Here is a 26,106-nt window from a genome sequence, read left to right as displayed (position 1 = left end):
ACTTCCTAGGCATTATTATGGTGAGTGCTTAACACAGATGATCTCAAGTGAGCCTTACAGCACTCAAGGGAACATCAGCACCTACAATTCACAGATGAAAACAACAGGCTGCTTACCCTGCACATGGCCATAGTGATCAAATGCCTCTCAAACAAAATTACTAGTCTGCGTTTAACAACTACAAAACTACCCTAAAGCAATGAATATGATAATATCAGAAAGACAAAGATCTCCATAGCAGTCTTCGATGCTCAGTATCGGGGCTGAGAACCAGTTTTTCATAATAGCCAGCTAAGAACTGTTTTCCACTTTGCTGGTGACATCATCTGGTTTGTGATTACTAAGCTGCCTCTACAGTGGGAAGGCACACAGCCTACGTGTAAGAGAACAGCAGAGATCATGTCCTAAAAAACTTTTTGTTTGGTTTGCCAATCCCCTGATCAATGCTATTATGTAAAAGAACATGCTAAAATTCCAACATACTCAATGTGAAAAAGCAGTGTGATGAATATATGCTTAAATGAAAGGACTCTGCAGTTACAAAGGACACACTGTGCATTTATGAAGGAAAGCACAAGTATAATTTGGATATCAGCATAGCAGAAAAGACTCCCTGACCCTCCTGAGTTAAATCCTGGCGTTAATGCCTACCAGCTACATGCCTGTGAGAAATGAAAAGTAGATACATTTCCCTATAGTCCTGAAATTTCTTTGCCTAAAACGAAATAAAATTCCTGCCACACAGCAGCATAACTTGAATTAATAGTATTATGACCTCGAAGGGCAAAAAGAAGAGTGACCCTAAAGACACATCTGAAGCAAAGCCTGAGACCTGCCGAGAGGGCACAGCACACTTTGGTTGAAGCAATGAGCACATATAGAAAATCAGCATTACTCTGGACAGCGTTACTCCAACTGACAAGATCTAACTGGAGACTTTGTCACTTACCACAATATGTACATTTAATCAGAGTTTAGAATTCAAAGCTTAGTCAGAATTCACTCCAAACTCTTGCGTATATGAAGCATAATGTCTTCTTGAAACAGAATTGGGAGCAGGTATTTAAATGTATCACTGTTTTACTCATCTTGATAATGACTTATTTCATTTGATTGATATCCAACTCTTAATGACCACAGACAAGAATAAACCCTAAAGTGCAATGGATTTTGGAATGCTGATCCCATTTGCAAATAATATTTCTCCCCTCTGGAACAAATCACATGGAACAAATACCTCTCACTTTGGTATCCTTGGTTCTCACACAATATGGCAGAAAGTCTTATGACCATACTGAAATATCTTCTATTTTTCTTCTTTTTTGTCTATTTCTTTCAAATTTCATGGGTCACACAAGTATTGAGTTTTTTTATGAAACACATTAAGGACTGATAGAATAGCAATGGCTTTGTAATGATAAAGCAATTTTCTTTGAAAGTGTGGTTGCAAACCATATTTTCTTTGGAGTATTGAAACATTAATGTTGAAAATGAGGTTTTAAGCCTCATTTCTGAATCTATTCCTTTCCCATCACCTCTAAACAGCTTTTAGCACAGAAACAGGCTCACTTGTAGTTGGGAGTTAAAGTTAGACAAAGTTAAACAGAGTATAATGTAATATTCTGCTGTCAGGTCCTCTTCTCAGATCATCTGCCATCCATCATCCCCTTTGTTCAGCTCAGAAGTCTTAGATGAAACAGATTCCCACAAGTTCCTTTGTGTCTGGCATTAACAGCTCATGCACCAAATAACCAGATGTTTGTATTTAGCAGATCACTTTGATTGCTATCAACAAACTGACATGCTATTCTGTGTTTCTTTTTGCCTCTTTTAATTTCATTTGTAATAAAAACTCCTAGCCTAGGTACTTCTTTGTTCTGTCTTAATATCTAATAACACTACATGAGAAACTGAAATGCAAAAGAACTGGACTATCCACAAAACCGGAAGCAGGAAGCACTAACTTCAGAAGGTAACAAGACTGCATGATTTCACAATTCTGATATCATCTGGAATATGAGCATGGCTGTACGTGTTACCTTCTCGTGCAGCACACAGATTGTCACCTTGAAAATGGAAGCACTAAAACAAAACCTCTTCACTATCCACTAGAATAATTTAGGTCACACAGTAGAGCCTGAATTAATAATTCTGGATTACACCCAATTCATCAATAATTCATCAATAATTCTGATGAATTAATCATTCTGGATTACACCCAAAGATGCCAGTCTGGTACTGAATGTTTCCGTTGTATCATCTGAGCCTAATTTCCTCTGTCTTGTGTAGGATATTTACACTAACTTAAGCTAGTGCTTTGTACTATGGCACAGAATTATCTTGGCATTTTTTGGTTACTTTAATATACTCTGTACAACGTCCGTTGGAAGACACATCACCAGCCAGGCCAGGATCAAAGGTTTTTTCCTCCATGAAACCTTCTCTAACACTTTGAAGCAAGTTCTGGGCTCTCACTTATTACAACTCAGATGACACTGCATTTCTTTAGCTTTCTCCTTCTACACTTCAACATCAGTGAGGACCACATATCTTGATTGCATTATCATACATTTTAATAAAATTCCTGTATCTAACATGTGTTCCAAATAATAATGTGGAACAAGCGAACATTGAAAGCTAAAGAACTTCAATCCATTATAGAATCTTAGCCACTGTAATCTGTAATCATGTTATTTAGGTTTCAAGAACAGAATTCCGGGAAACTCTGTTCTCAGTGGGTAAAATCTGAGCCAACAAGTTCATTTCACTGGATCTGCCAGACTTGGCACCATAGACATAGAAAAATACCCTTAGGATACCTCTGTTATTTGAAAAGTAGCAGTTCAAACAAAATGTACATTTATTTGCACACTTACTGATGTACTAGCATGAATACAAATGTATCTTTAATTAGGGAATGATAAAGCTAATCAATCCTTCTTCCAGTGCATGTTCTCTTAGAAAAAAATATGTAACACTGGTCAATGGATTTTTTTTTTTATGAACTCTGTAAAATTTAGAGTACTATCAGGTTTAAAAGCTACAAGTGAAAGAAACTTGGAATATCAACTACACTGTGTAATGTAAAACAAGCCACATTCAAAAAACGTTACATAATGTGAGCCAACTTACATTAAATGTTCTGCAAAGGGCAAATCTAAAGAGACCACACGGAGATTACCTATTACCTGGGCTAATGGTGAGTATAGGGACTAAGTATAAATGGGTATGAAGGGTCTTACTGGACTAATATACTCCAAAATTAGGCTTTAGTGATGGTTAAATGATTTGATTCTTGTACTAAAGCCACCAAGTTAAACACTTAGAATAAGTGTCATGAAAATTATGCTAAGATAAAGTTGTTGAAAATATGTAGTTAAGGGAATAAACACTAACAGTGATAATTAGGAATCTATGTGAGGCATAGAATACAGCCCCTCCTGAGCTCCAAAATATAACAGACCTGAAATGACTATGCCTAAACAAAAAGTGAAATGCTACGACTTTCACAAATAGGCTGGTGAAAAGTTAAAATTCCTTAATTCATATTTGTTCAATCTAGTTTCAGAGGTATCTTTTACTAGTGCAAAATAACTACATGTCCTTTAAGAAATCCAACCCAATGTACTATTTGCTAGGACATTTGTTTAAGGAAAATGCTTGCTTTTATTTCATGGAGACAAAAGGAAGTCTTTTAAGGCACTTAGCTCACAGATCACCTCAACATCTTCTCAGGGACATTAACTCTTCATCAGAAAAAAAAATCTAAGACACCAGAATTACATTTACTTTTTGAAGAAGGCACCATCACTTCCCCAGTAAAACAACTTTAATACAACACCAATCATCCAGGCTAAATTTCGCAACACATCATAACGTGATACTCATCCAACAGTCCTTATGAAATCTAACTAACTACTCACCTGGGACTTACTGAGAACTTTCTATTAGCTGGACGCTGTACCGGTGAATAAAATACAATTCCTAACCTCAAGGAGCTCATAAACTAGATGGTGAAACAGGCAACAGACAATTCTCTGTAATCAACCCAACCTTAGGAGCAACATAAAAAGGCTGCCTAACTCCAAATTATCAAATAAGACCAAAGGTGGCTAGGTGGAGTCTTGGACACTCATTTTGAATTTTCTGAGTGGTATGTATGAGGCACAAGAGGAAAAAAAAACAACAAAATAAATAGTTCATATTAATTGGTATTAACCACTGGACTGCCTACTAAGCCAAAATAATTCTGTTAGCATAAACAGCTTTGTCATTTTGATAAAAAAATTTCATTGTTGATGGGGAAAGCAGTGGGGGAAGAATGACACAATTCCAAACCCTGGTATCATGCTTTCTTTGCCACAGTAAGTTAAAACAAAACAAGACAAAACTCCAAGCAAATGGTGTATTACCTCGAACCACCTCTTCCACAGACTCGGTCGTGGTGGTGGTTGTGGCGATGCTGGTGGTCCTCTCTGTGGCTTCTTCGTAGGGTTCCTCAGCTTCTTCCTCCACCTCCTCATCATCCTCAACATCCTCATCATCATTGCCTTCTTCCTCAGCATCAGCCACTTCTTCCTCCTCTGCCACCTCTACTACTTTGTCTTCACTACAAGAAAAAATAGAAACAACCGCCAAACTCATTTTTAGAAGGGGAAAAAATCATGAATGAATCACTATGTAATCTGAGAGGGAATGTGACAAAGAGAACACACACAGGAGCTGGTCATAGAATGCCACTCTATCACCCCACATGGCACTGGCTCACTTCCTGGCTGTTCTAATGCCAACCTATTTCTCAATCTGGCAAGAGAGTAAAAGATGGCCCAAGTGCTTGGGCCCTTGCTGCTATATGGAAGACCCAGAAGAAGCTCCTGGGTTCTGGCCCAATGCTGGCTGTTGTGGCCAGCTGAGAGGAGATCCCTGGTTCTCTTTCTAACTCAGCCTTTCCAAGAAATAAACAAATCTTAAACACACACACACACACACACACACGTACACACACACACACACATGTACAGACACAAGCATGAAGCCCTAAGCATGAATTATCACCCAGTAGGTCTACAAGTTTTCCACTCTTGAGCACAGCTCTTTTTACTTGATGTGGTTGCAAAAGGGAGAATGTCAGGATTCTAACCACATATTTTGGAAAAAGTAAATTAACGGAGACAAAGAAAAGATCAATATTTACCAGGGGTTTAAGAGGAGAAACGAATGAACACAGGGAGCACAGAGGGTTTTAGGAGGAACTCCACAATATCTCATGGTCAGACATACCTACAAAGTGATTTCACTGATCTCCCTGCCTTGCTAATTATGTTTGCAGACTGTTGGACATTTCAGCAGTACTCAGTGAGTATTAAAATCACTAGGAAGGCTCACTGAAACCCAACTCACTTTGAGTTTCTGATTCAGTGGGTCTGGTATGGGGCTGGAGAATTTGCTTGCAGGTGGTCAGGGGACAATTCCTTAGGAACCACTGAAACACACCATGTTGAGAATGATGGCAGGTGACCACAGTAAAACTGGGCTGATGATTAGAAATAACACTGATGGCCTAGAACATTTATTTGCTGATGCATGACAGTGAATAGTAAGTCAGCAAATCTGTGTGGCAAAAGGACACGTCTGGGACAAAAGGTTTAAAAGCCTACTAGGAATTCCTTGTGCAAATCACATCCCTGCCAGGGTAAAGCACATGGAAGAAGAAAAATGGGAATCTAAGAATTAAACGCTGAAATGCCATCGAACACCTGGACAAGGCAGGAGAATGTGGTGTTCTTGACCAGCTCATGAAAGCCACACTGGAGAAACAGCTAGATGCAGTAGAAGATTTCTTTGGACCACAACAGGTGCCACAGGCCCAGTGGAGAAACAGTACCATGGTAACTGTTCTGAGAGCTGCACATCCTCAGGAAACAGAGAAAGCAGAGGTGAACTCTACTGGGAATGGACTCTGGCAAATACAGAGAGGCTTGATATGGGGAAAATGAGAGAATTCTGGGGCATTTTGCCAGCTACGATGGGTAGCCTTGGAATGACTAGACTGTATACAGACTCATAGGGAAAGAGACTTCAAACATGTTACAAAGGAGAGCACTGTGATTTCATCCAAGGTCAAGGGTGATACATGGATATGGCTCACAATAGTTGAATAGTTTTCAAAAATCAAAGACTGACAGAAGAGCTAGCAACAATTTTTATGATCACAAAAAAGCAAAACATGCATAAAAATAAGAAAGCAGCATGTGAGTTAACTGTGGATATGTTTCTTAGAAACATTTATACTTATCTGTACTTATTTTATAGGCAGGAGAGGGAGGGAGGGAAGGAGGAGGGGGAGGGAGAGGGAGAGAGGGAGAGGGGGAGAGAGAAGGAATGAATGAATGAATGAATGAGAGAGAATCTTTCATCTCCTGGTTCCCTCCCCAAATGTCTGCAAAGGCCAGAACTGAGGTAGTCCACAACAGGATCTCAGAACTCTATCAGAGTCCATCTCCCATGTGGGTGGTAGGCACTCATTCATTTAGGCCATCACTTGCTGACTCACAGGTGTGCATTCGCAGAAAGTCAGACTGGAAACAGAGTAAACAAGAGGAATTCTAATATGGGATATGGGCATATGAAGCGGTGTGGTACTTAATCACTGTGCCTTATGTTCATCATAAACATAATTTAAAGAGTTTTTTTTATTAATTACATTGCATTATGTGACACAGTTTCATAGGCTCTGGGATTTCCCCTAACTCCTCCGCATACCCTCCCCCTATGGTAGATTCCTCCACCTTTTTGCAGTATTACAGTTCAAATTCAGTCAAGATTCTTTCATTGCAAGCACATACCAAGCATAGAGTCCAGCATCTTATTGTCCAGATAAATCTGCCAAGTTCAGCAAAATTATGCTTCAATGCTATAAACTACTAAATACTAAAATGAAAATAGACACAAGACAGCTGAATAGTACCCTATAGTCATTTTAAGGTGTATAGAAGCCGATTGTATACAAACTAAAATTGAAATGTCAATGAAGTAGTCACAGGATGTGGTTAAAAACTTGCATTTTTTAACATGTTGGTCACTCAATACCATTTCAAATAATTCCATCCTGTAAATTGTTGTTGATGTTGTGTTGTGGCTTTTAATTGATCGGAATGATATTCTGCCAGCTCTGCCTTCAGATCAGAGATGGTCTCCCCAAAAATGAAAGAGCTTTTAAAAGATGTGTATGGGCCCCACAGATCACCTATTTGTGATTACATATGATGAAAACACAGGATGAAAGTTCTACAGATGTGAATACGACTCACCCATGGAAGTGGAACACAATTCTCAAGTTTGACTAAACATAATGCAAGGACAAATGAACACAATCTAAACATATCTGAAGTCTTAGGCAACAAATAAACAGAAATTTACTAAGCTGACAGACACATTCACATGTTACCACTCCTGCTAACACAAGAGAAGACCCTAGCTAGGTAACTTAACATTTCCACAACACCATGAAGAAACAGGTGAGAAGATGAAAAGAAAATTTGGCATTGACAGAGAACAAGCTTTCATTTGCTCAGAGATAAATGGAATAAACGGATTTTTTGACTGCCCGAATTTATGCATAAAAGAGTACTTTTTGAAGCAACATTTCAAAACGTAACAGTTGCTCAGAAGCCTCATATTTTATCCAAAACATATTCTCTGAATTCTCCTGTGGAAGCCCAAAGATGAACTCCTACTGAATAAAATAAACATGACCCAAACATGTCATCAGCTAATGTATTGTGTCTGAGGCCTCTTCTTCATGCAATTAAACCACTAGCACAGTGTGCTACTCAGGTCTGTCTGTGTAAGTGGCAATTCAAAAAAGTCAGAAAGATGAAATCAAGCTAGTATTCTCCCGGAACAATCAACTGTGCATGTAATCATAACCAGGACTGGAGGGAGATGATGCAGGGGTATGTGGCCTGGGAAAGCAGTCGAGGACGGCCCAAAGCGTTGGGACCCTGCACCCGCGTGGGAGACCCGGAAGAGGCTCCTGGTTCCCGGCTTCGGATCGGTGCAGCACCGGCCTGTTGCGGTCACTTGGGGAGTGAATCACCGGACAGAAGATCTTCCTCTCTGTCTCTCCTCCTTTCTGTATAGCTGACTTTGCAATAAAAAAATGAATAAATCTTAAAAAAAAAAAACCAAGAGAATTCTGTCGCGAAGTGGAATGGCACAGCCCGGTGCCATTTGGGAACATCAGGTGCCTCCCAAAGCTTTTCTGTTATGACTTCAATGTTACTCTTGAAATCCAAACAGAACACATGCTTAGCAAAAGAGCTGTTTAAAGTGATCTGCATTCTGGTATGTGTCTAGCCATGAAGAGTGAATTATGTGCCTATAACCCATGCAAGCAGCTGCCTGAATAATTTAATGGCATAGTAACGAGGAACAGAAATTGAATTACTTGGCCTAAGAGAACCAAGGTCCAGTCCTCATTACCATAGCTTTGATTTCTGGAATGAAATTTAGATGTCCATGAATTCAATTATCTGTTTGGGTAATACTTCAAGCAGCTGGATGTAGTTGTGTTTGTAGGATGGTTATCTTCCCCAGCAACGTCACCTGTGCCAACATTACATCTAATTATGGTTTTCATGAGTAGCAGGAAACAAGATGAGGGCAAATAATTACTTTTCCACTATCTCCTCAAATACAAGATAGCTTTCTGTGATCTGATTGAAATGAGCTAGTTTTGAAAACCTAATCACATGTAATAATAAGAGAAAAAGCTCAAGGGGAAAACAGCTTATGGAAGTGTGAAGCTGAGCAATAAGAATTAATTTCCTTTTGAAAGAATCAAAAACAACTCAGTGAAACAAACACTTGGTGATAGGGTGAAATATCAATACAATCAGATGCACCTGTATAGAATGAGGGGCCTATCTGTGAACACTGGCCACCTCAAGAGTCTCCTCATTTAATAAGGTCAAAGAGATATTCTTTTGAGGGAATAAATCACTATGATATTATTCAGTGTGTCAGCCTGAAGATTTTAATATTGCTGAAGGATAAACTGCATCACAAAGATAACATTCCTTCTATTTCTTTTTTAAGATTTGTTTGTTTTTATTGCAAAGTCGGGTAAATACAGAGAGGAGGAGAGACAGAGAGGAAGATCTTCTGTCTGATGCTTCACTCCCTAAGTGGCCGCAACAGGCCGCAACGGGCTGGTGCGCACCGATCCGAAGCCAGGAGCCAGGAGTTCTTCTGGGTCTCCCACATGGATGCAGGGTCCCAACGCTTTGGGCCATCTTTAAATGCTTTTCCAGGCAACAAATAGGGAGCTGGGTGGGAAGTGGAGCTGCCAGGACTAGAGCCGGGCTCAGAACCAGCACCTATATAGGATCCCGGCATGTACAAGTCGAGGACTTTAGACACTAGGTCACTGCGCTGGGCCCATCTTCTATTTCTAAGTAAAGATTGACCTGGATATAATTCCATTTTGTTTCCTCCTAACAGTTCTTTGAGGTAGTCAAAAATTCTAATTCACATACCAATTTTAATCCTTTTTTATTGAAGTCATGCAAAAACAATTCACCAGTTGTATTCTCCCAAAAAAGACACATGATATCTTAGAAAGAGCAAAATAAGGGAGACAATAAAATGGCCAGTGGCTGTGAGGGAGCTGCTGGGAGGAGGGGCTGAGGAACTGGAACACAGGGATACAGCAAACAGTAAATTAGTCTACATGATACTGTAACAGTGTGACCTTGGTTGACACCAGCTGCCCAAACCCACAGAATATACAACCCCAATAGTGAGCCCTCATACAAGCAAGGGAGCCTGGGTGATAACAATATGTCAATGTGCAGGTTTCCTCCCATGGAACTCAAGTACAACCTGGAGGTTATGGGTATGTAGATTTGGGGCCGGCTGTATATTTCAGGATAAGACAGGGATACTTGGAAAACATCTGTGCTCCCTGCCCACTTCTCTGCTGTGAACTTAAAGCTGTATTAAAACAACTAAGTCTTTTTAAAAAAATTAAATGAAGTTTTGAATAACCTCTGTTTATTATTTCAAAGTCTCTCATTTTTCTCTTTCTTCCTGCTGTAGGACAAACAAAAGAGAGGAAATGGCAGAGGGAAAGTTCTCATTCCCAAGGTTATGTGAGTGAGAACAATCCTGAGAGTTAACTACCACAGTGATGAGGCAAGAGTGAAAGCCAGCAAATCATCCCACAAAACGTCCTCAGCCGCCAGGGGGAAGTCTACAAGGGCAGGGGTAGATCAAGGTTTAACAGGGAGACATTCTGCGAAGCTAATGTCCGTTTCCTTCTCTCTCTCTCTCTCTCTCCCCTTTCCCTCCCTCCCTCCCTCCCTCTCTCTCCCTCTCTCTCTCTCTCTCTCTCTCTCTCTCTCTCTCTCTCTCTCTCACACACACACACACACACACACACACACACACACACGTCCAGACTAAAAGCTTTATAGCTGGTCAAGCTGTATGTTCAAGGTCCGACTTTGAAAAAAACATTGCTCCACCCCAAATACCAGCTGCATAAGGAACACATTATGACAAACTAGTTATGGTCATATATACTGACCCTACAAATTCCTAGCATTTTTCCATGTTTTACTAAATAGCAGTCTCCCCTTTCTGTGGCTTTATTTTCTACGTTTTCAGTTACCTGTGGTCAACCATGGCTACAAAATAGTCAGTGTAAAATTCCAGAAAGAAATAATTCTTTAGTCTTCAGTAACCTTGATGATGGTCAATGCTACAGTATTGCTACTTTTAGTGATTGATGTTATGCTCCTAGCTTATAAAGTAAATGTTAAATGAGAGGTGTTTAAAAAGTTCACAGGAAATATATATTAGGGAAACACTAGGCAGGGTTCAGAATTTCTTCCTATCAAAATAAACTCATCTTTGAATTCCACTTCCCATAAACTTTTCAAATTACTCTCACACCAAGGGCTAAGCGTAGTACAGGTTGAGTTTAGTACAACCCAAAGTCTCAGGACGTGCACCATGACCAAGATTATACCCCTGGTTTGTGGGGACCCCTGCAGCTAATTGTCTTGATGATATCATTTTAAGGAAGGATGTCATCCATTTTTTTAATTAAAGAAAACTCTGGAAACTGGGCAAGCCATTTTCTTCCCTGAAAAAGGCACAAGCACCACAGAGACAGCATCTTTGTGCTATGCAACTCTGTTCCGAATGCATCACTCCCCCAACCCCACCACCAGCGCTCGAATGTGCAAGCAGAAGCTCCTTCCCTGCCTGCCTGCCTTGACAAGGCACTTTTGACACTTTCTGAATCACCAAAGGATACCTGCTTTTACTTCTAGAAAAGGCCTCTTGGAAAACTTTTTCTTCCAATTTTTATTAATATAAAGAGAACCAATTTCATGTTTTTCAGACACAATTCTAAGAAGACAACCATACTTCCCTTCCTCCCTCAATAACCTATAATTTTTCCAATAAAACACTTTCCATTTCATTGATAACCCCAGGTTTAATGCACCACTAACCATAAAGTTCAACTAATAAAAAGTAGAAACGTCCCTTTTCCACAGGAATTTAGAAAAGGAATATAAACAATAATTGAATTGTAAGATGTCAGTTTCATTGTTATATATTGTGTTTTCTTTTAACTGATATTAACTACCCCATATCAGAGAACATACACATTTGTCTTTCGGGACTTGCTTATTTCACTCAGCATAACAGTCTCTTATTTTCTACATGAAAAACTTCATAATCAGTAGCACAGCACCTATATTTCTTCACCTTGTTGCCTTTGCTCAAATCTAGAATGGCAACAGCCAGGTTCCGGGTCAATTGTGAGTTAAGGAACATCAGGGTACATTGTCTGGCAAGTGTAATTGTGGTTATGTAAAAAAGACATGACAGGGATCTTCATATCACTGTCACAGCCCCGGATGCTTATCAATGACTGCTCTGGGGCTTTCAGCCACAGGCATGTCGGACAGAGGGTTCAGATGTCTGTTCCAGACCTGGAAGCGACACTGTTGACAACACCAGGATAATATCAGCAATTAAGGGTGAGCTGCAGCTCACAACCTTAAGCCAAAATGAGGCAGTATCATTCATTATTCTTAGAAACTTTACGCATGCCTACTGTAGGCCAGAGAATTTTCCTTCACAGCTTATGGGAAACAGGTGAATTACATATTAAATGCTTCATAAAGTCCATGGAAAAGCATTTCTGATGAGCCAGGGATGACTGAGCTGTTGGGATGTGAAAAATGGGTGTGGCAATGAGGGATAAAACCCGTGTCATGCACAATCGGGTATAATAAAGAAGTGCAACTACAACAAAATTTTCAACGCACACCAAGGTTTTGAACAGTGAGACATGCAGGTATTCTATTTTTTGTTTGGAACAGGCACAATTAGAAAGTGATATGTACAAATTGATAATATGGTCAAAACACTACTAACACATCCAACCACAGAACCTTTCCATTAATTTGCTTTTCTATGCCATGTGCCATTCAGTGGATAGTTTGAATTTGTTGAATGTGTTTTTTTTTTTTTTTCTTTTTCTTTTGCACAAAGTGCTGAGTACTACTGCAGGAACTTGGTGCATAAGAGTAAGCAGCGCAAAGTTAAGCTCTAGCTTTCTTGGAAAATATATCTGAGTGGGAAATGCAAACTGTGAGCAGAGAAGTAAGAAAAGGAGGAAGAGAAGCAATTTTGAATAGCAGTTAAGATTCAGACCGGAGCACATGGGTTCAAGTCCTGGCTCTACTTCTCTACTTCTGACTGCAGCTTCTTGCTAATTACGTCCTAGGATTCAGCAGATAAAGGCTCCAGGACTTGGGTCCCTGCCACCCACATGAGTGGTAAGGATTGAACTGTGGGCCTCTGGCTTTGGTCTGGCCCAGTTCCAGCCATTATGAGCATTACACGAGTGAGCCAGCAGAAGGAAGATCTGTCTCCATCTGTCTCTGCTTTTCCAAAGAAAAGTAAAGCTACCAAGCGATCACATTTCAAAAGATATTAAAAAGAATGAAAGGAAGGAAATAGCGCTAATGTGCTGAGAGTGACGGACCGAGGAAGCATTTCTGGTCAGATGGCCAAGGAAGGGTCCTCAGAAAGTTATGGGGACCAAGACACAGAGTACTGAGAGCTGGGCATGCAAAAAACAAGGGGAGAAGGTGGCTGCATAATGCAGGCGCAAGTACAAAGATGCTCTCAGGGAGACAGGCTGAACACATGACAGAAAGCATCAGCACAGAGTCAGAAGGATTAAGGAGAAGTTCAAGTTAAAGTGGGGGAGACAGCTAGGTCTGGTGTGATGCAGCAAGGCCATATGCAGCATATATAACGGGAATGACTCTATGATAATGGTATTTCTGAGGATGACGCTGCTGGTGGAATGCAAGCTGAGAGGTCAGACTCTGCTTGGAGCTTGGGATATACTGGTAAGCGGCAGTATGGCAGTGCAGCAGCTCATGACTCCTTAACAGGCACAGGGATGGGCAATGATGTCACTGTCCATCTAACTACCGGGGTGAAATCATAAAAGGCTAGGAAACCTCAAAGAGAACTGACCATGCCTGAGATCTAGTGAGTTAAACATGAAGAAAGGATGCCTAAAGAGGGACCAGAAGTTAGTCAAGTCTGGGAGTTCAAGTCTGTGCTTCACCAAGTACAGTAGGTAGAGCATGTGCAAAACCCTGTAACAGGAGGAAAGGGAGCCCTGAACCCTGACAGGGAATGACTGAACAAGGACACAAAGCAGGCTTGAGGAATAATTGATAGCATGGAGTTGGGCCATACATACTGTGGCTCCTGACTTTTTCTTGCACATCCTGTGATGAAAGGGCAGGCTTGCATTCTCAGAAGTTGTAAATGGAAAACGAAAGTCTGTGAGGGACTGTATGTGGGCTACAATGCCTAATGTATTTCATTTTCTGGCCCTTGACAAAAGATTGCTGACTCCTGACACAGATAAGACCCTAGAGAGAAGTGGGGGATGTCTGGCCAGCGGACCATCAGCAGACCCACAAAATCACTCCGTCTGGCTCTGCCAAGGCAATTGCAGGCAAGATTCAAAATTCAATCAGTCTACAGCAGGCTAATTTTTGAGCTGGTAATTTTGTATAGCCCATGAATGATGGTAAAAGAATCCCAATGGCCCTTGGCAGAGAAAAGGTTCTCCAGTCTTGCACAGTGGTTGGCTGTGGTAAGATCATGACATACTGTGTTCTGATATGGAACAAAAGAGATAAAATAAAACAAGTTGAAAGGCTTCCTGGGCTCCAGCATACCCACATTCTGAAACGGGAGAGTAGGGACCAACCAATATTATCTCTGTTTGTGCTTCTAACAGAACAGGGCTTCTATAGCACAAAGCATGGGTAAAGTGTGAACTCTGGGGCCGGGCTCCTTTTCATGCTACTTATTTATTTGAAAGAGTTACAGAGGCAGGAGACACAGAGAGATCTGCCACCATGTTTCACTCCCCAGATGGCCACGAGGGCCAGCGCTGGGTCAAGCCAAAGTCAGGATCCAGGAACTTCGTTTGAGTTTCCTGTGTTGGTGGCAGAAGATCGAATACTTGGACCATCTTCCACTGCTCCCCAAGGTCATTAGCATGAAGGTGACTTTAAGTGGAGCTGCCCAAACATGAACCAGTGCCCGTATAGGATGCTGGCAAGACAGGAGGTGGCTTTTCCTGCTACACCACAATGCCAGCCCTAAATTTCCTGAATTTAAATCCCAGTTCTGTGATTTTCAGCAAGATCTGTTAACATTTCCTTCCTTTGTAGTCTAATCTGTAAAATCTGAAATTCAGAGCAGGTCCTTCCATGGAGGTATCAGGAGGAAAAAATGGGGTACCCTGTAAGATTTGTAAAGCATTCACAATGGCCCCTGACCAACTATATGTGCCCAAGAGGCAAATAAAGCAAACAACACAGGCATGCGGTTTGGAAACACTGATTTTCACAGAGTACATGCTGGAAAAACAAATGCTGAATGAATGAATGAATGAATGAATGAATGGCATCAGGGCTGAACAGCACTGAATTCTTCTAGAACACCAGAATGGATGTATTCTACAATGATTTCATTCATAGCTTGACTTCTTTATTATAAAACATAAATATCAAATGGTAGGCACTCCTAGGAAAGCTCTCAAAGAAGGATTACAAAATTCTTTAACTGTCTGCAACAAAAATATCCACGTTGCAAATTTTATTTTCAAGACATTTTGTACTACAGAGCACAATATTATTATGTTAAGAGTCCAGTATTGATCTTACACATTTATCTGCTATGAAGATTCCTGGCAATTTTAAGAATAAAATGAACTATATTCACTAAACTAGGTTAGGACTGGAAGACAATTTAAGGAAGACGATAAAAATGATAGCTCTACATAAAATCAATGTTTGGTAATATATGCTTGTAACTCTGGCTGTTTACTTTTGTGAACTTCTAAAATGTAAGATTGAAACAAGCAAAGAAACAAGAGAAGTATGAAAACCGAGCGCTCATATAAGCTAGCAGTGAATATTTGGAAAAACAATCTCCTATCCCTGTTACCTCAGCACACATGCATGGCAGGAAGAAAATTTCAGTAATAGAGAAACAATCGACATATCCCCAGAACTTGATAACACAAATCCAAGGACTGGGCAGTTTATAGGATGATTGGTATAGTTTCTTCAAACAGTGCTCTTCTGAATGGTAAGAAATAGGACTGCGATGCTGGGCGGCTGCTGAGCCGCACTTGAGCCATAAAACAAAAGAGGTTTATGGGACTTGGAGACAATTTGACACTAACAAACTACTGTCAATTTTAGGTGTGGGATGGTGTCATTTGGGCTCAACAGAAAAGGGTTGTTAGATTTAAGAGACAGAACATTTGGTATGTTCACCATCTGAACTTTACAGTAAAATATTTCAGGATGACAAAAAATACATTGAAAGAGAAAAAATGACACTCCGGCAGGGCTTTTAAATTTAGAATATAATTATAGTGAAAGGCTAAATTGGTTTTTAAAAGACTATCTTGGAGGCAAGTGATACATAATCAAAAGCAGATTATTGTCATGACAGCTTTATGAAGCAACAAGGATAAAACAGAAGCACCTATGGTGATGAAAAGCCTCAGAATCATTTTAAATGTGTGATATGAAACACAATCTCTGTTACTCAGATGCTATGCCAGACAACTTACAATGAGCAAGCTTTCCTCATCCAAAGACTTAGCTGTTGGGTACGCCTGATCCATGAGAGCTGGGAATAAATAGAACCTGCAGCTTTTTGGTAAACATTTGAGAACATAGTAGGTAGGTTCCAAGGTCTCTTGCAAACTATGAGTATGCTACAGGGAATAAAACCAAGCCACTCTTCCCCTCTTGGAATTTTAATTCTACAAGAATAGGAAGTTAGAAGGAATCCAACCAAAGATGCTCTATCAGCACATCACTAGGTAATGCTAGAGTGTTAGAGAGAAAAGTAGAGCAGCAAATCAAGTGGGCAAGACTGGTGTGGGGAGAACCACCGTCATTTCTAAACCAGGCAGCAGGCAAAGAAGATCTGAAAAGATCTACATACAACCCAGTCCTATCCCTAACGCCTTTACCCTATTAGACCCTAGTCTTTGTCCTTAGCTTAAAGCTGCTCTGTCCTCATTGTGGTGATTACAAGTCAACTGCATCCTAAACATTCACTTACTAAGTTAAGGGAGTGACACAAGGGTCAGGCTGGCCCTCAGGACAAATAAATACAAGATTCAGAAGTCAAAGATAACATCCATGGCTAACACCCTACCACGGGACTCTATTTTGAGACATTCTGAAGCCACTTCCCAACCTGACCAAGCAGGGTATTCACCCATCTACTTGTAGACCTCAGATGAGCTTGAGCCTACTTTGCCATTACTGCATTTTCACAAAAACACATTGACCCATCAGTGACCAATCCAAGCAAGACCACGAGCTCCAGATACTAACCTGGGCCCTGCACAACAGATGATCACACACTGTTCACCTGCATTGAGACCTCTAACATTTACTGCCCTTAATGCCTCGGAAAGTCTGGGAACTGAGTGACAGCTGTCCAACTCCTTGCTCTGCACATTGTAATTAAACTCTACCACCCCTGTTTCAGTTATTGGTTTACTGTGTAGCAGTGAGTATATCCAATTTTGAGGATTTTTTTAGCATTTCCTGTAACTAGCTTCTGGGAGTCCTCTAACATACCCTTGAGAATTAAACAATTCTATGGAGGAAACACACATAAAATGTATACATAGCCTTCTAGAAGAATAGCAAAGGAAGGGATCAGCAGCCTTTTCTTTCTGCTGACAACACCTTGTAAAGGGTCTATTTCATAGAAGAGAAACTGCCTGCCTCATTGGGCTGCCCTGAGCTCTTCAGAGGAAAACACACACACACACACACACACACACACACACACACACACACACACACGGCTCTGTTTGGGAAGGAACAATAGCAAACTCTCTCAGCACATAGCACTAGCCCTGCCCCCACCTGGGAGGAGATGCATACATCTGCTCATCTCATCCACTTGTCCCCAAATGACAAGAAGCCCCGCTACTCAGGCCACAAGGACCATGGCCCAAGGCCTCCCTTCTGAGGGTTCAACATGCTCAGGAAAGCACTTTAAATTGTTTTCTAAAAGGAAAGACAAATGCAATCTGTTACTGTCTCTTGAAGTCTTGGGTTAGGCAGACTATTTATAGGCAGCATGTTCTGCAAAGGGATTTTTAGCTGGTTTTCCATGAGCAACCTGTCTTTTTTCTTCTTATCAAAAGCCTACTCCATTTCATTGTCATAGTAAGAATATTTTTTCAAGTACCTGTAGTTGGTACCATAAAAATTTTAAGAATCCATGCATTAAGTCTAAGCAAATGTAGACTATATAGGGCAATAAAAATGTGGTCAGGAATTTGAGGGTAAAATACTCAAGCTACTTTTGTGAATTCTTTTACCCTTGGAAAGATAACATTACAATAAACTCCTGTTATCTAGAGCCTACAAAGGTATATGATATGATGGCTAACACCAAGCCAGAATGTGATGTTACCAGTTGCCAGTTCTGGTGTGACTATGAGTAAGTTCCTGACTCTGCTGTGACTTGGTTTCTTCCAATTTAAACATAGGATGGCAATGTTAATTACCTTAGAGGACTTACTGCGTACAGTTCATATGGACAAAGCACTAGGAAATAACTTAAGGTAAGATCTAAAACTATTTTCACTTTGCTAGCAAAGAGACTACATCTCCAAGTTATACTTGTAGCCTTTTTCTTTTAATACTATTGAGTTCTGAAAATGGAAAAGTAAAAGTATAATTTGTTTTTAATATGTAATGTTTTTCTTGAGGTTTGTTATTTCAAAAAAATTTACTAGTATCTGTTCCTGATTACAGGAGTGGTGAACATGAGGTTGTATAGAGCCTGAGAAATCATTTGTTCTGGCACTGCCAAGGCAATAGGAAATGGTACTTGAAACAATAAATCTACAGCAGGCTAGTTTTTAAGTTGATTCTTTTTTTATGGGTTGTGAATGACAAAATATTATTGGTTTTAAATATCCAGCTGATCCTTTGCAGAAAAAAAGGTCTGCCATCCCAGCTTTACTAAATACTGTTCCAGCTGCTGACCACAGGCTCATAATCCTGCAAGATGAAGCTAAACTAGCATAAAACACTGCTGTAAGTGATGTGCACATCAACAGTAATAGAATAATCTACTGAACGGGCCTGGGAGAAATGAAGAGGTAACTGGTGACTTGGGATACAACGAATGATTAGAAATCTACAGAGAAAAATGGCAGTAAGAACAGCAGAAAAATGAAGGGACACCCATAAAAAAACAAGGGTCTGCAGCAATTGCCAAAACGTTGCCTAAACTACAGGAAGGGAACAGAAGACAAGCTAGTTCTCTGTCCTGAAGATTCTGTTACCAAGACTAAGGATGCACAGTCCAGAAGGCGGCAGAGTTGTGGGATAGCAGCTCAAACCTCCACCTGTGACACCAGCATCTTATATTGAGCATCAGTTCCAAATCTAGCTTCCGTGCTTGGGGTCCAGCTCCTTGTCACCACACCTTGGGCCTCTCTCTCCTGACACTATAATTAGACAGATAAAGGAGCTCTGCCTGTCAACCAATTACTGACAGCAAAGCAAAAACCATCATTCAGTCATTGCCACAATATTAAATACAGTATCTGAGACAGAAAGACGGGGCACATATAGTCAGCTGCTCAGCGTGCATGTAAAACTTTTGCAAATGGAGTCCAGTTGAAGTTGCTATTTTGTTATCAATAGTCGAGATATAAGTGCTGTGTGAGTTGTCCATGAGCTGGAACCAACTAACCTATATACCTACAGATGCAACAGTGATTGGCTGTAGCACGCTCTTCCTCGGTGATTAGTTCTGCCATCATTATATGACATTAAATGCAAGGCTGCTATCCTGTAATCACCTTGTAAACACATTTTCATAAAACCAAAGTGCTTCCTTACCACTTTTAATATGTCTAGGATTCTTTGACGTCAATTGTCCAATAATAGCAGCTATAAAATGCTCCTGAAAACTGCTAGAGGCCAACTGATTAACATTTCAAGAATGTACAATCAGAAACAAATGAATACCATATTTCAGGCAGGAGAAGATTAAAAGTTTGATATATCTTCCCTTACTTATGAGTAGTTAGAATTTAAAGTATAATAATTCTTTTGAAATTATTTTCAAAACTTGGAGGTTCTTGACTGCACACTGAAAATAGGATGATTTTTACTGCTATAGGAATACCCACTGCATTTCTATCTTAAATGTTGAAACAAAAAACCAAGCTTACTTTATATTAATATTCTAGCCATTTTCCAGCCATGAGAAATCACATATTCTAACATTTTTGTTTCCCTAAGATAATAGGACTCCTATGTACTTAAATCCACAACAGAGGATATCATTAGTTATTTACTATCAAATTTCATTTTAATGTTCTCAGTTTTATCTAGGGGAAAAAGTGGTTAAGAAATCATTATCTCTTACTGTTGAGTATAGTAATTCTAAAGTCATTAGCACTTTTTAAAAAGATCTAATTAAAAAGGAACAGGTTAGAATAGCCATGATTATCAAACTGGAGGTGGGGGATTAGTCACTGAGCCTTAAGGAATGCTTTTACATTTGACAGAAGGAGATAACGGGTGGGAGAGAGATTTTGACTAAGAAAATATCAGCCCCACTCCAAACTGCCCCCACTTACAGTTCCAATCTGTGCGTGACAAACAAGTCCCCTACACATTTTTATAAGTCAACATGCCTTCATATCCACTATTTAGTAGTTCCCAAAGCAAACATCGTAATCCTGGTTATTGCATTTCCCTCCGTGATAGAGGCAAAGAAACAGGCTCAGGGAGATTATGTTAGTTTTAAAGGATATTTTGAAAATTTGAAGACGTTTGTTAATCAAAGATTATATTATTTACTAACAAATCTTTCTCCCTCTCCTGCCCAGCAAACCTCTTGGATGATTCTATTATTTCCCAGGATCTTCCACAATTAGTTCAACTATCAGCCCGGTACAACAGTCCCCTTTCCTTCTGCAGGTTGGCAGCGAAGAGGTGCTAACATGCTTAGCGTCCAGCAGCATCAGCCCGGTGACTACTGGCATGGAAGCCAGTGACTTCAGGGGAGAAGCCAATGCCTACTTGTGTGGCTGCCAATGACAGGAACCGCTCTTCCCCTAGGACTGCCAGTTGGGCTGCGAACCACAGCACTTAGGAAGACCAGATTTGACAGACAGTTGACAATGGTCTGAAGTGCAAAAGCAAATTTTGATTATATGCTACTGTGGAGATAAACAATAGCAAATCATTTGCAAATAGTGTGATTACTACTTCTCTAATGAAAATGGTGCTCTTTTGTAAACATTTTCAAGTACAAGAATTCAGATACCGTATAACACTTGCGAACATCCTTCAGGAAATCTTGTCCAGAATTATTTATTAGACTTTACTAAAACAGTTCAGAGGATCTGGAAGCGTTGGCAGGGCCTAAATTCATATCTCATTATAGCAATTCACAAAACAAAGACTTATTTTGTAGAATATAGCAGATAAATTATGGCCACGAACCTCCATCTGTTGTACCTTCAAATGTCTAATAATGCAACTTGATAATATGTGTCCCTTTTAAACTGAATTGATAGAAGTTAAAAAAAATGTAAAAGCTGAAAGAACTACTAATTTTTATCTACTCAATTATGAATGATTTATTTGCATAATGTGCATGATACACATAATAGTAGAAATAAAAATACTATTAACAACTTGAATACCATACACCTTGATCTATTGCTTTTGTTATAGTAGAAAACGACATTTATTTTAAAAAACTACATATTTTAGACTCTTAACTAAAAATGATTCTTCCAATAGCTCTCCCAAAGCAGAAAAATTGCTACATCAATATATAGCATTCAAAAAATACTTAATCATCTGGTGAAAAAAATAAAATCCATGCACAGGTTTTTCATAACAAGCGTCTTCATAAGCTTTTTGAAGAAACTGCATACCTGTGTGCACACACAGATAAAATTCTAAGCCTGCCATCTGCAACTGAACACATGAATTCCCAGGACATTGGAAATACTAGCAAACAAGAAAGTTAGCACCTACTTGGAAATGATTTTTCTTCTCTAACCTTTACCCAAAGCCAATAGTTTTAAGTGTCTCTGGGTTATTTTCTACATAAGTGACTTCCTTTCTAAACAAACAGCATTCTTCGAACTTTGCTGAGCTCTCAAGTAGAGGAAATATGTTCTGGCATAAAATGGTGACACATGGATCTTAAAGCCGAGGCTAATAATAATTAGACAGGCTATTTATACTCATGACAATGGAGAGTCTTGTTTAAACTGGGGATTTCACATGGACAATAATGATTAGATGTCTGTTCCAACCAAAAAAAAAAAATTACTATTTCTGGTAAACCAGTTAGAAATCGTAATCACTTGTATTTTTCTTCCTCTTTTCCTACAGTCTGGTGATTACAAAATTCAGATACCTTATTGAGATACAAGGATTGGGGGATGGGGAGTTGGATTTCATACATCAATGGCTTAAAGTCTCAGCACTTGAACAATCCTACCCTAGAAATAATTCCTCCAAATGAATCACTCTTCAATTCCTGTTATTCAGCCACATCCTGTTGCTGGGGCAGTTTATGCCATCTGTTCCCACCCAGTACAGTGTCACCACCAGATTTGGCTCCCATGGCAACAGCCCAACCCTGGGTTGCAAAGTTGTCCCTTTCCCAGCCACTACTGCTTAGAACCAAAATAAACACTGGTTTGGCCTCCCATTAGTCATGTGGTTAAGGCCATTAATGTGTTTTGCTTTTCTTCTTGACATACATGTGGCCCAAGTATATTATATACAGAAATTTTGCATTTCTCCTAAGACCTCAGAATTGGCTGTCAGAGCCCTCAAGAGAAAATACAAGCGTCTGCTACTCTCCTATTCATCATTTTCAAATTAGTTCTCTTATTGCAGTTCAAGAGCCAGATAGCCTCTAACTGTACTGGAAGCTGCCAGCACAACATTACAATGGTAGCTTTTCAAAGCCAGAAGCTATTCCATCAAAGTCATTTTCACTTGACTCATCCACTGGCAAAGATTTACGGTTTAATTTCTTTTTTTGGTGATTCACTTTGTGACCCTCTAAAGTTTTTAGCTTCCTCAGCTCTCTCTTCAGTGCTTAATAACACTTTCATAAAATGTAAGTCAAAAATAAAGAATAAAAGATAAAAAACTACAAGACTACTTTTTTAAATAATTGGAAGTCCAGAGATCCAAATAAGAAGACAGATTATGCTTCAAAAAAAGTTTGTTTCTTTCTCATCCAATTTGAAAGACAGAAGAAGGACTGACCCACTAATAGGCCAAAACTGTTAGACAGCCTGCCATCAGCTAACACTTTGAATGTTTCACTATTGCTGGCTATTTGGGAGGTAGTTTATTCACAACTATCCAATTGCACAATGAATTTTCATAGACTCCAAATGGTGACCATCACTTTTTGAGAAAAGTTCATGGAGCAGAGAGATCATAATGATATTGGCTTTCAAATATCCCTAACCTGACCTTCCACAGATCCAGCCTTGAAAGCCTGCTTTGTGCTGATTGCAATGCTGATGATCATAAACATTTGTCCCCTTATGTTAGATACAGCATCAGGTGAAATATCTGACAATGGTGACCTGAATGATCAAAAACTGAGTAAGTTAAACACATGTCATTAAAAGGATAAATATGAAGACAGTAGATGAAAAAAACAAGTGGAAAATGAAAATTTTAACTACAATCAAGTAAAAATATGTACATATGGGAAGAAGGGAGGATTAAATAAATGACAAAACCTGCCATAAGATCAAATCATGTAAATTTCCATGACCCAGGGTCTTCACATAATTTTCAAATGACATACAATAGAAAATTATTTTGAGTGAAGATGGTGTCCCATACCTTTAAGTGGACCAAATATTTAAAGACATGATTGATTTGCACTAGAAAATATACTGCCATTTTCTGTACTCTACATGGGCACTAACATGAACAGGAGGAAAATGCATTTGTGATTAAGATTAACAAGGAAATTAGTTGTAAAGAAGAAGCTTTAACCATTCTTTGCATCTGAGACAAGTTTAAGGATGGGACTTTAGTTCTAGATGCCACGAGGAAAGTTGCGTTTGTTTTGATTCCAAACCGTTTTCTTTTCTGGAAAACCCACTTTTTCAAGAGGCAAGGGCATACTCCTGGGAAGGTAGTGCTATCTATGTTCAGATCAGAAGGAGGCCAAAGCTTAAATAGAAGATTCTTTTTTTTAATAGAAAAATAATTGCTTTCCTAAACCCAACGAAATCTGAAGGAATTTGTAATGCAGCATGTCTCAAGCTCAGAAAAGCTAACACTGCTGTGTAGTTGTTCTGTGATCAGCAATGTCCCTGGTGTCCACTCACTAGGTACCAACAGAATCCCCATCTTCCTTGTGAAAACTAAAAATGTCTACAGACATTTCTAAAAAGTCCACTGGGTTGAAATCACCCCCCCCCCCCCAACTGAGAGCCACTGCTTTATTAAACTGGAGTTTATTTGTCCATGTCTAAGAACACAGGATACCTGCCAGCAGCTAATATAGCTGAGTCACTAGCCCGCATATTTGTTGTTTCCACTTCTTGAAATTTTGGTCTACTATTATTTTTATTAAAGGATAACAATTTGACAAAGAAACAAAACTAAGGAGAGCTCTCTGAGTTAGTTGTTCTAACACTGGAGAAACAGATACTGAGTTGTCTTTAGACCTACTTTGTATTAAAAGCTTTACCTCTTTTCAATGATAGTAGATCAGTGCTCAACCCTCAAAGATGGTCTTTTCCTTAACGTCTCATTAGCCACAGGCAAACACTCCTTCTCTACCAAAACCAAGTCTTGTTTCATGACAACCAGTAAGGTCTATTAAATTGTGGATCAAATTTTATTACAATTTTAGTATATGTGCTGCCAAAGCAAGCACTGTGGATCAAATTTTGTGTCATGAAAATTAGGGTTTCTCCTCTTTTCTTCAAGAATTATCACTCAGCATCCCTTAAAGATGTTGTGAGTTAGCCGGGTTACATTCCTACGCTGACTCTGCATTTCCAGCTTGTGGGACCAGGAAGCTGTCAGCTGGCAGAAGCCTAGTTTGGGTGTGGATCAGTGACGGGATGCCTCTGCCCCTTTGCCGACTCTGCCAGATGAGAAGGAAAGTAAATCTACCTGCAGAGTTATAGGAAAACTTTCCTGGAAGGATGTGACTGACCCAATACCCCAACTATGTTCAGTGCCAAACCAATTTTTCAAATCTTAAAAGCACAAACAATAATTCACTGACTAGACATTGGAATATATAATTTGGGCTTCATAAATCATTTGTGCTAATGGAAAATAAAGAAAGGTAAGAAATTGCAAGTCACTTAGGGCAACACTGTTTAAATATGACAGCCACTAGCAACACACAAACATTGTAAATCTAGAATATGGCAGGTTTGAGAAAACCGCTGTTGTGTTAGAATGTATAGTGTGATTTGGACGGCAAGGATGAAACAAAGAACTAAACAACAACAACCAATGTGAACCACTGAATTAATGCCTTCTTCATATTGATTATGCATTAAAATGCTACTGGGATATATCTGTATTGGATTAAATGTATTGTTCAAAGTCAATCCAATTGTCCCTTATAACATTTTAAAAAGTGGCTATTACAGAATATGAAACCACGTTGGAATTCTATCAGATTGCCCTGTGCTAAAATGTGAGATATTCTAAAACATCAAACTATGGACCACAAAACCTTTACCAAAAATATTTATTGTGGACATAGATGGATGTCGTACCAGGTACATAAACTGTTCTCTGGATTCCAGCAAACAGAGGCATGATATAGGATATGAGTAAACCCTCAAAGAAGAAGCAAAGGCAAGGAAAATCCTATGGAAGGACTTGTAAACGAGGAATCATTTCACATGAATACCATAACATGCATACATAGAATTTTAACAGGCTATAATAAAATGCAGAATTTTACAGCTGGCAAATATCCTTTTTATGCATGAACTGCATTTAATGAAAACAGGAGAAAAGCATTTAGAATGGGCAAAGTAGTAGGAATAACAGTTTATAAACAAAAAAGACAAAAGTTGCAGACTATCAATAGACAGAATGTTATACAAACATAAGGTTGAAAACGCAGGCTGGGGCCAATAATATCCTGAAATGGCTTGCTGGGGAGTCTAGATTAAGTCTAGAATACGAAACCATCAAAGATTTCCTATCATATGCATAGTGGGGAGATTAGAAGGGCATGGGGTAGCATTTTCTGGTAATACAGTGGGGGAGTCCTAGGCAATGGGGCGGGAAGCTCACAAACACCAGGTAATGGGAATGGAGTCAAAATATGATGAATTCTACAAAAGTATTTTAAAAATGCAAGGGCGTTGGAGGCAAGTGTGGCATTAATGTAGTAAACAGAAACCATAGAAGTGTCTGGTAAGAG

At 39.5% G+C, this 26,106-nt stretch overlaps 1 protein-coding gene across 6 annotated transcripts in view; it reads right to left on the bottom strand.

The window, feature by feature from the left end:
- The window catches only part of APP (amyloid beta precursor protein), a 235,436-nt gene that overhangs the window by 100,410 nt on the left and 108,920 nt on the right, over positions 1 to 26,106 (bottom strand). For all 6 annotated transcript variants that reach the window (XM_004588599.4, XM_004588600.4, XM_004588594.4 and 3 more), the window contains exon 6: positions 4,413 to 4,609. In XM_004588599.4, the coding sequence (XP_004588656.1) occupies positions 4,413 to 4,609 (197 nt within the window). The remainder of the gene's footprint in view (positions 1 to 4,412; positions 4,610 to 26,106) is intronic.

Source organism: Ochotona princeps, chromosome 3, assembly GCF_030435755.1.
Source record: "Ochotona princeps isolate mOchPri1 chromosome 3, mOchPri1.hap1, whole genome shotgun sequence".
Taxonomy (NCBI): domain Eukaryota; kingdom Metazoa; phylum Chordata; class Mammalia; order Lagomorpha; family Ochotonidae; genus Ochotona; species Ochotona princeps.
Note: the sequence above shows the minus strand (reverse complement) of the source record. Positions and strands in the feature narration are given on the sequence as shown.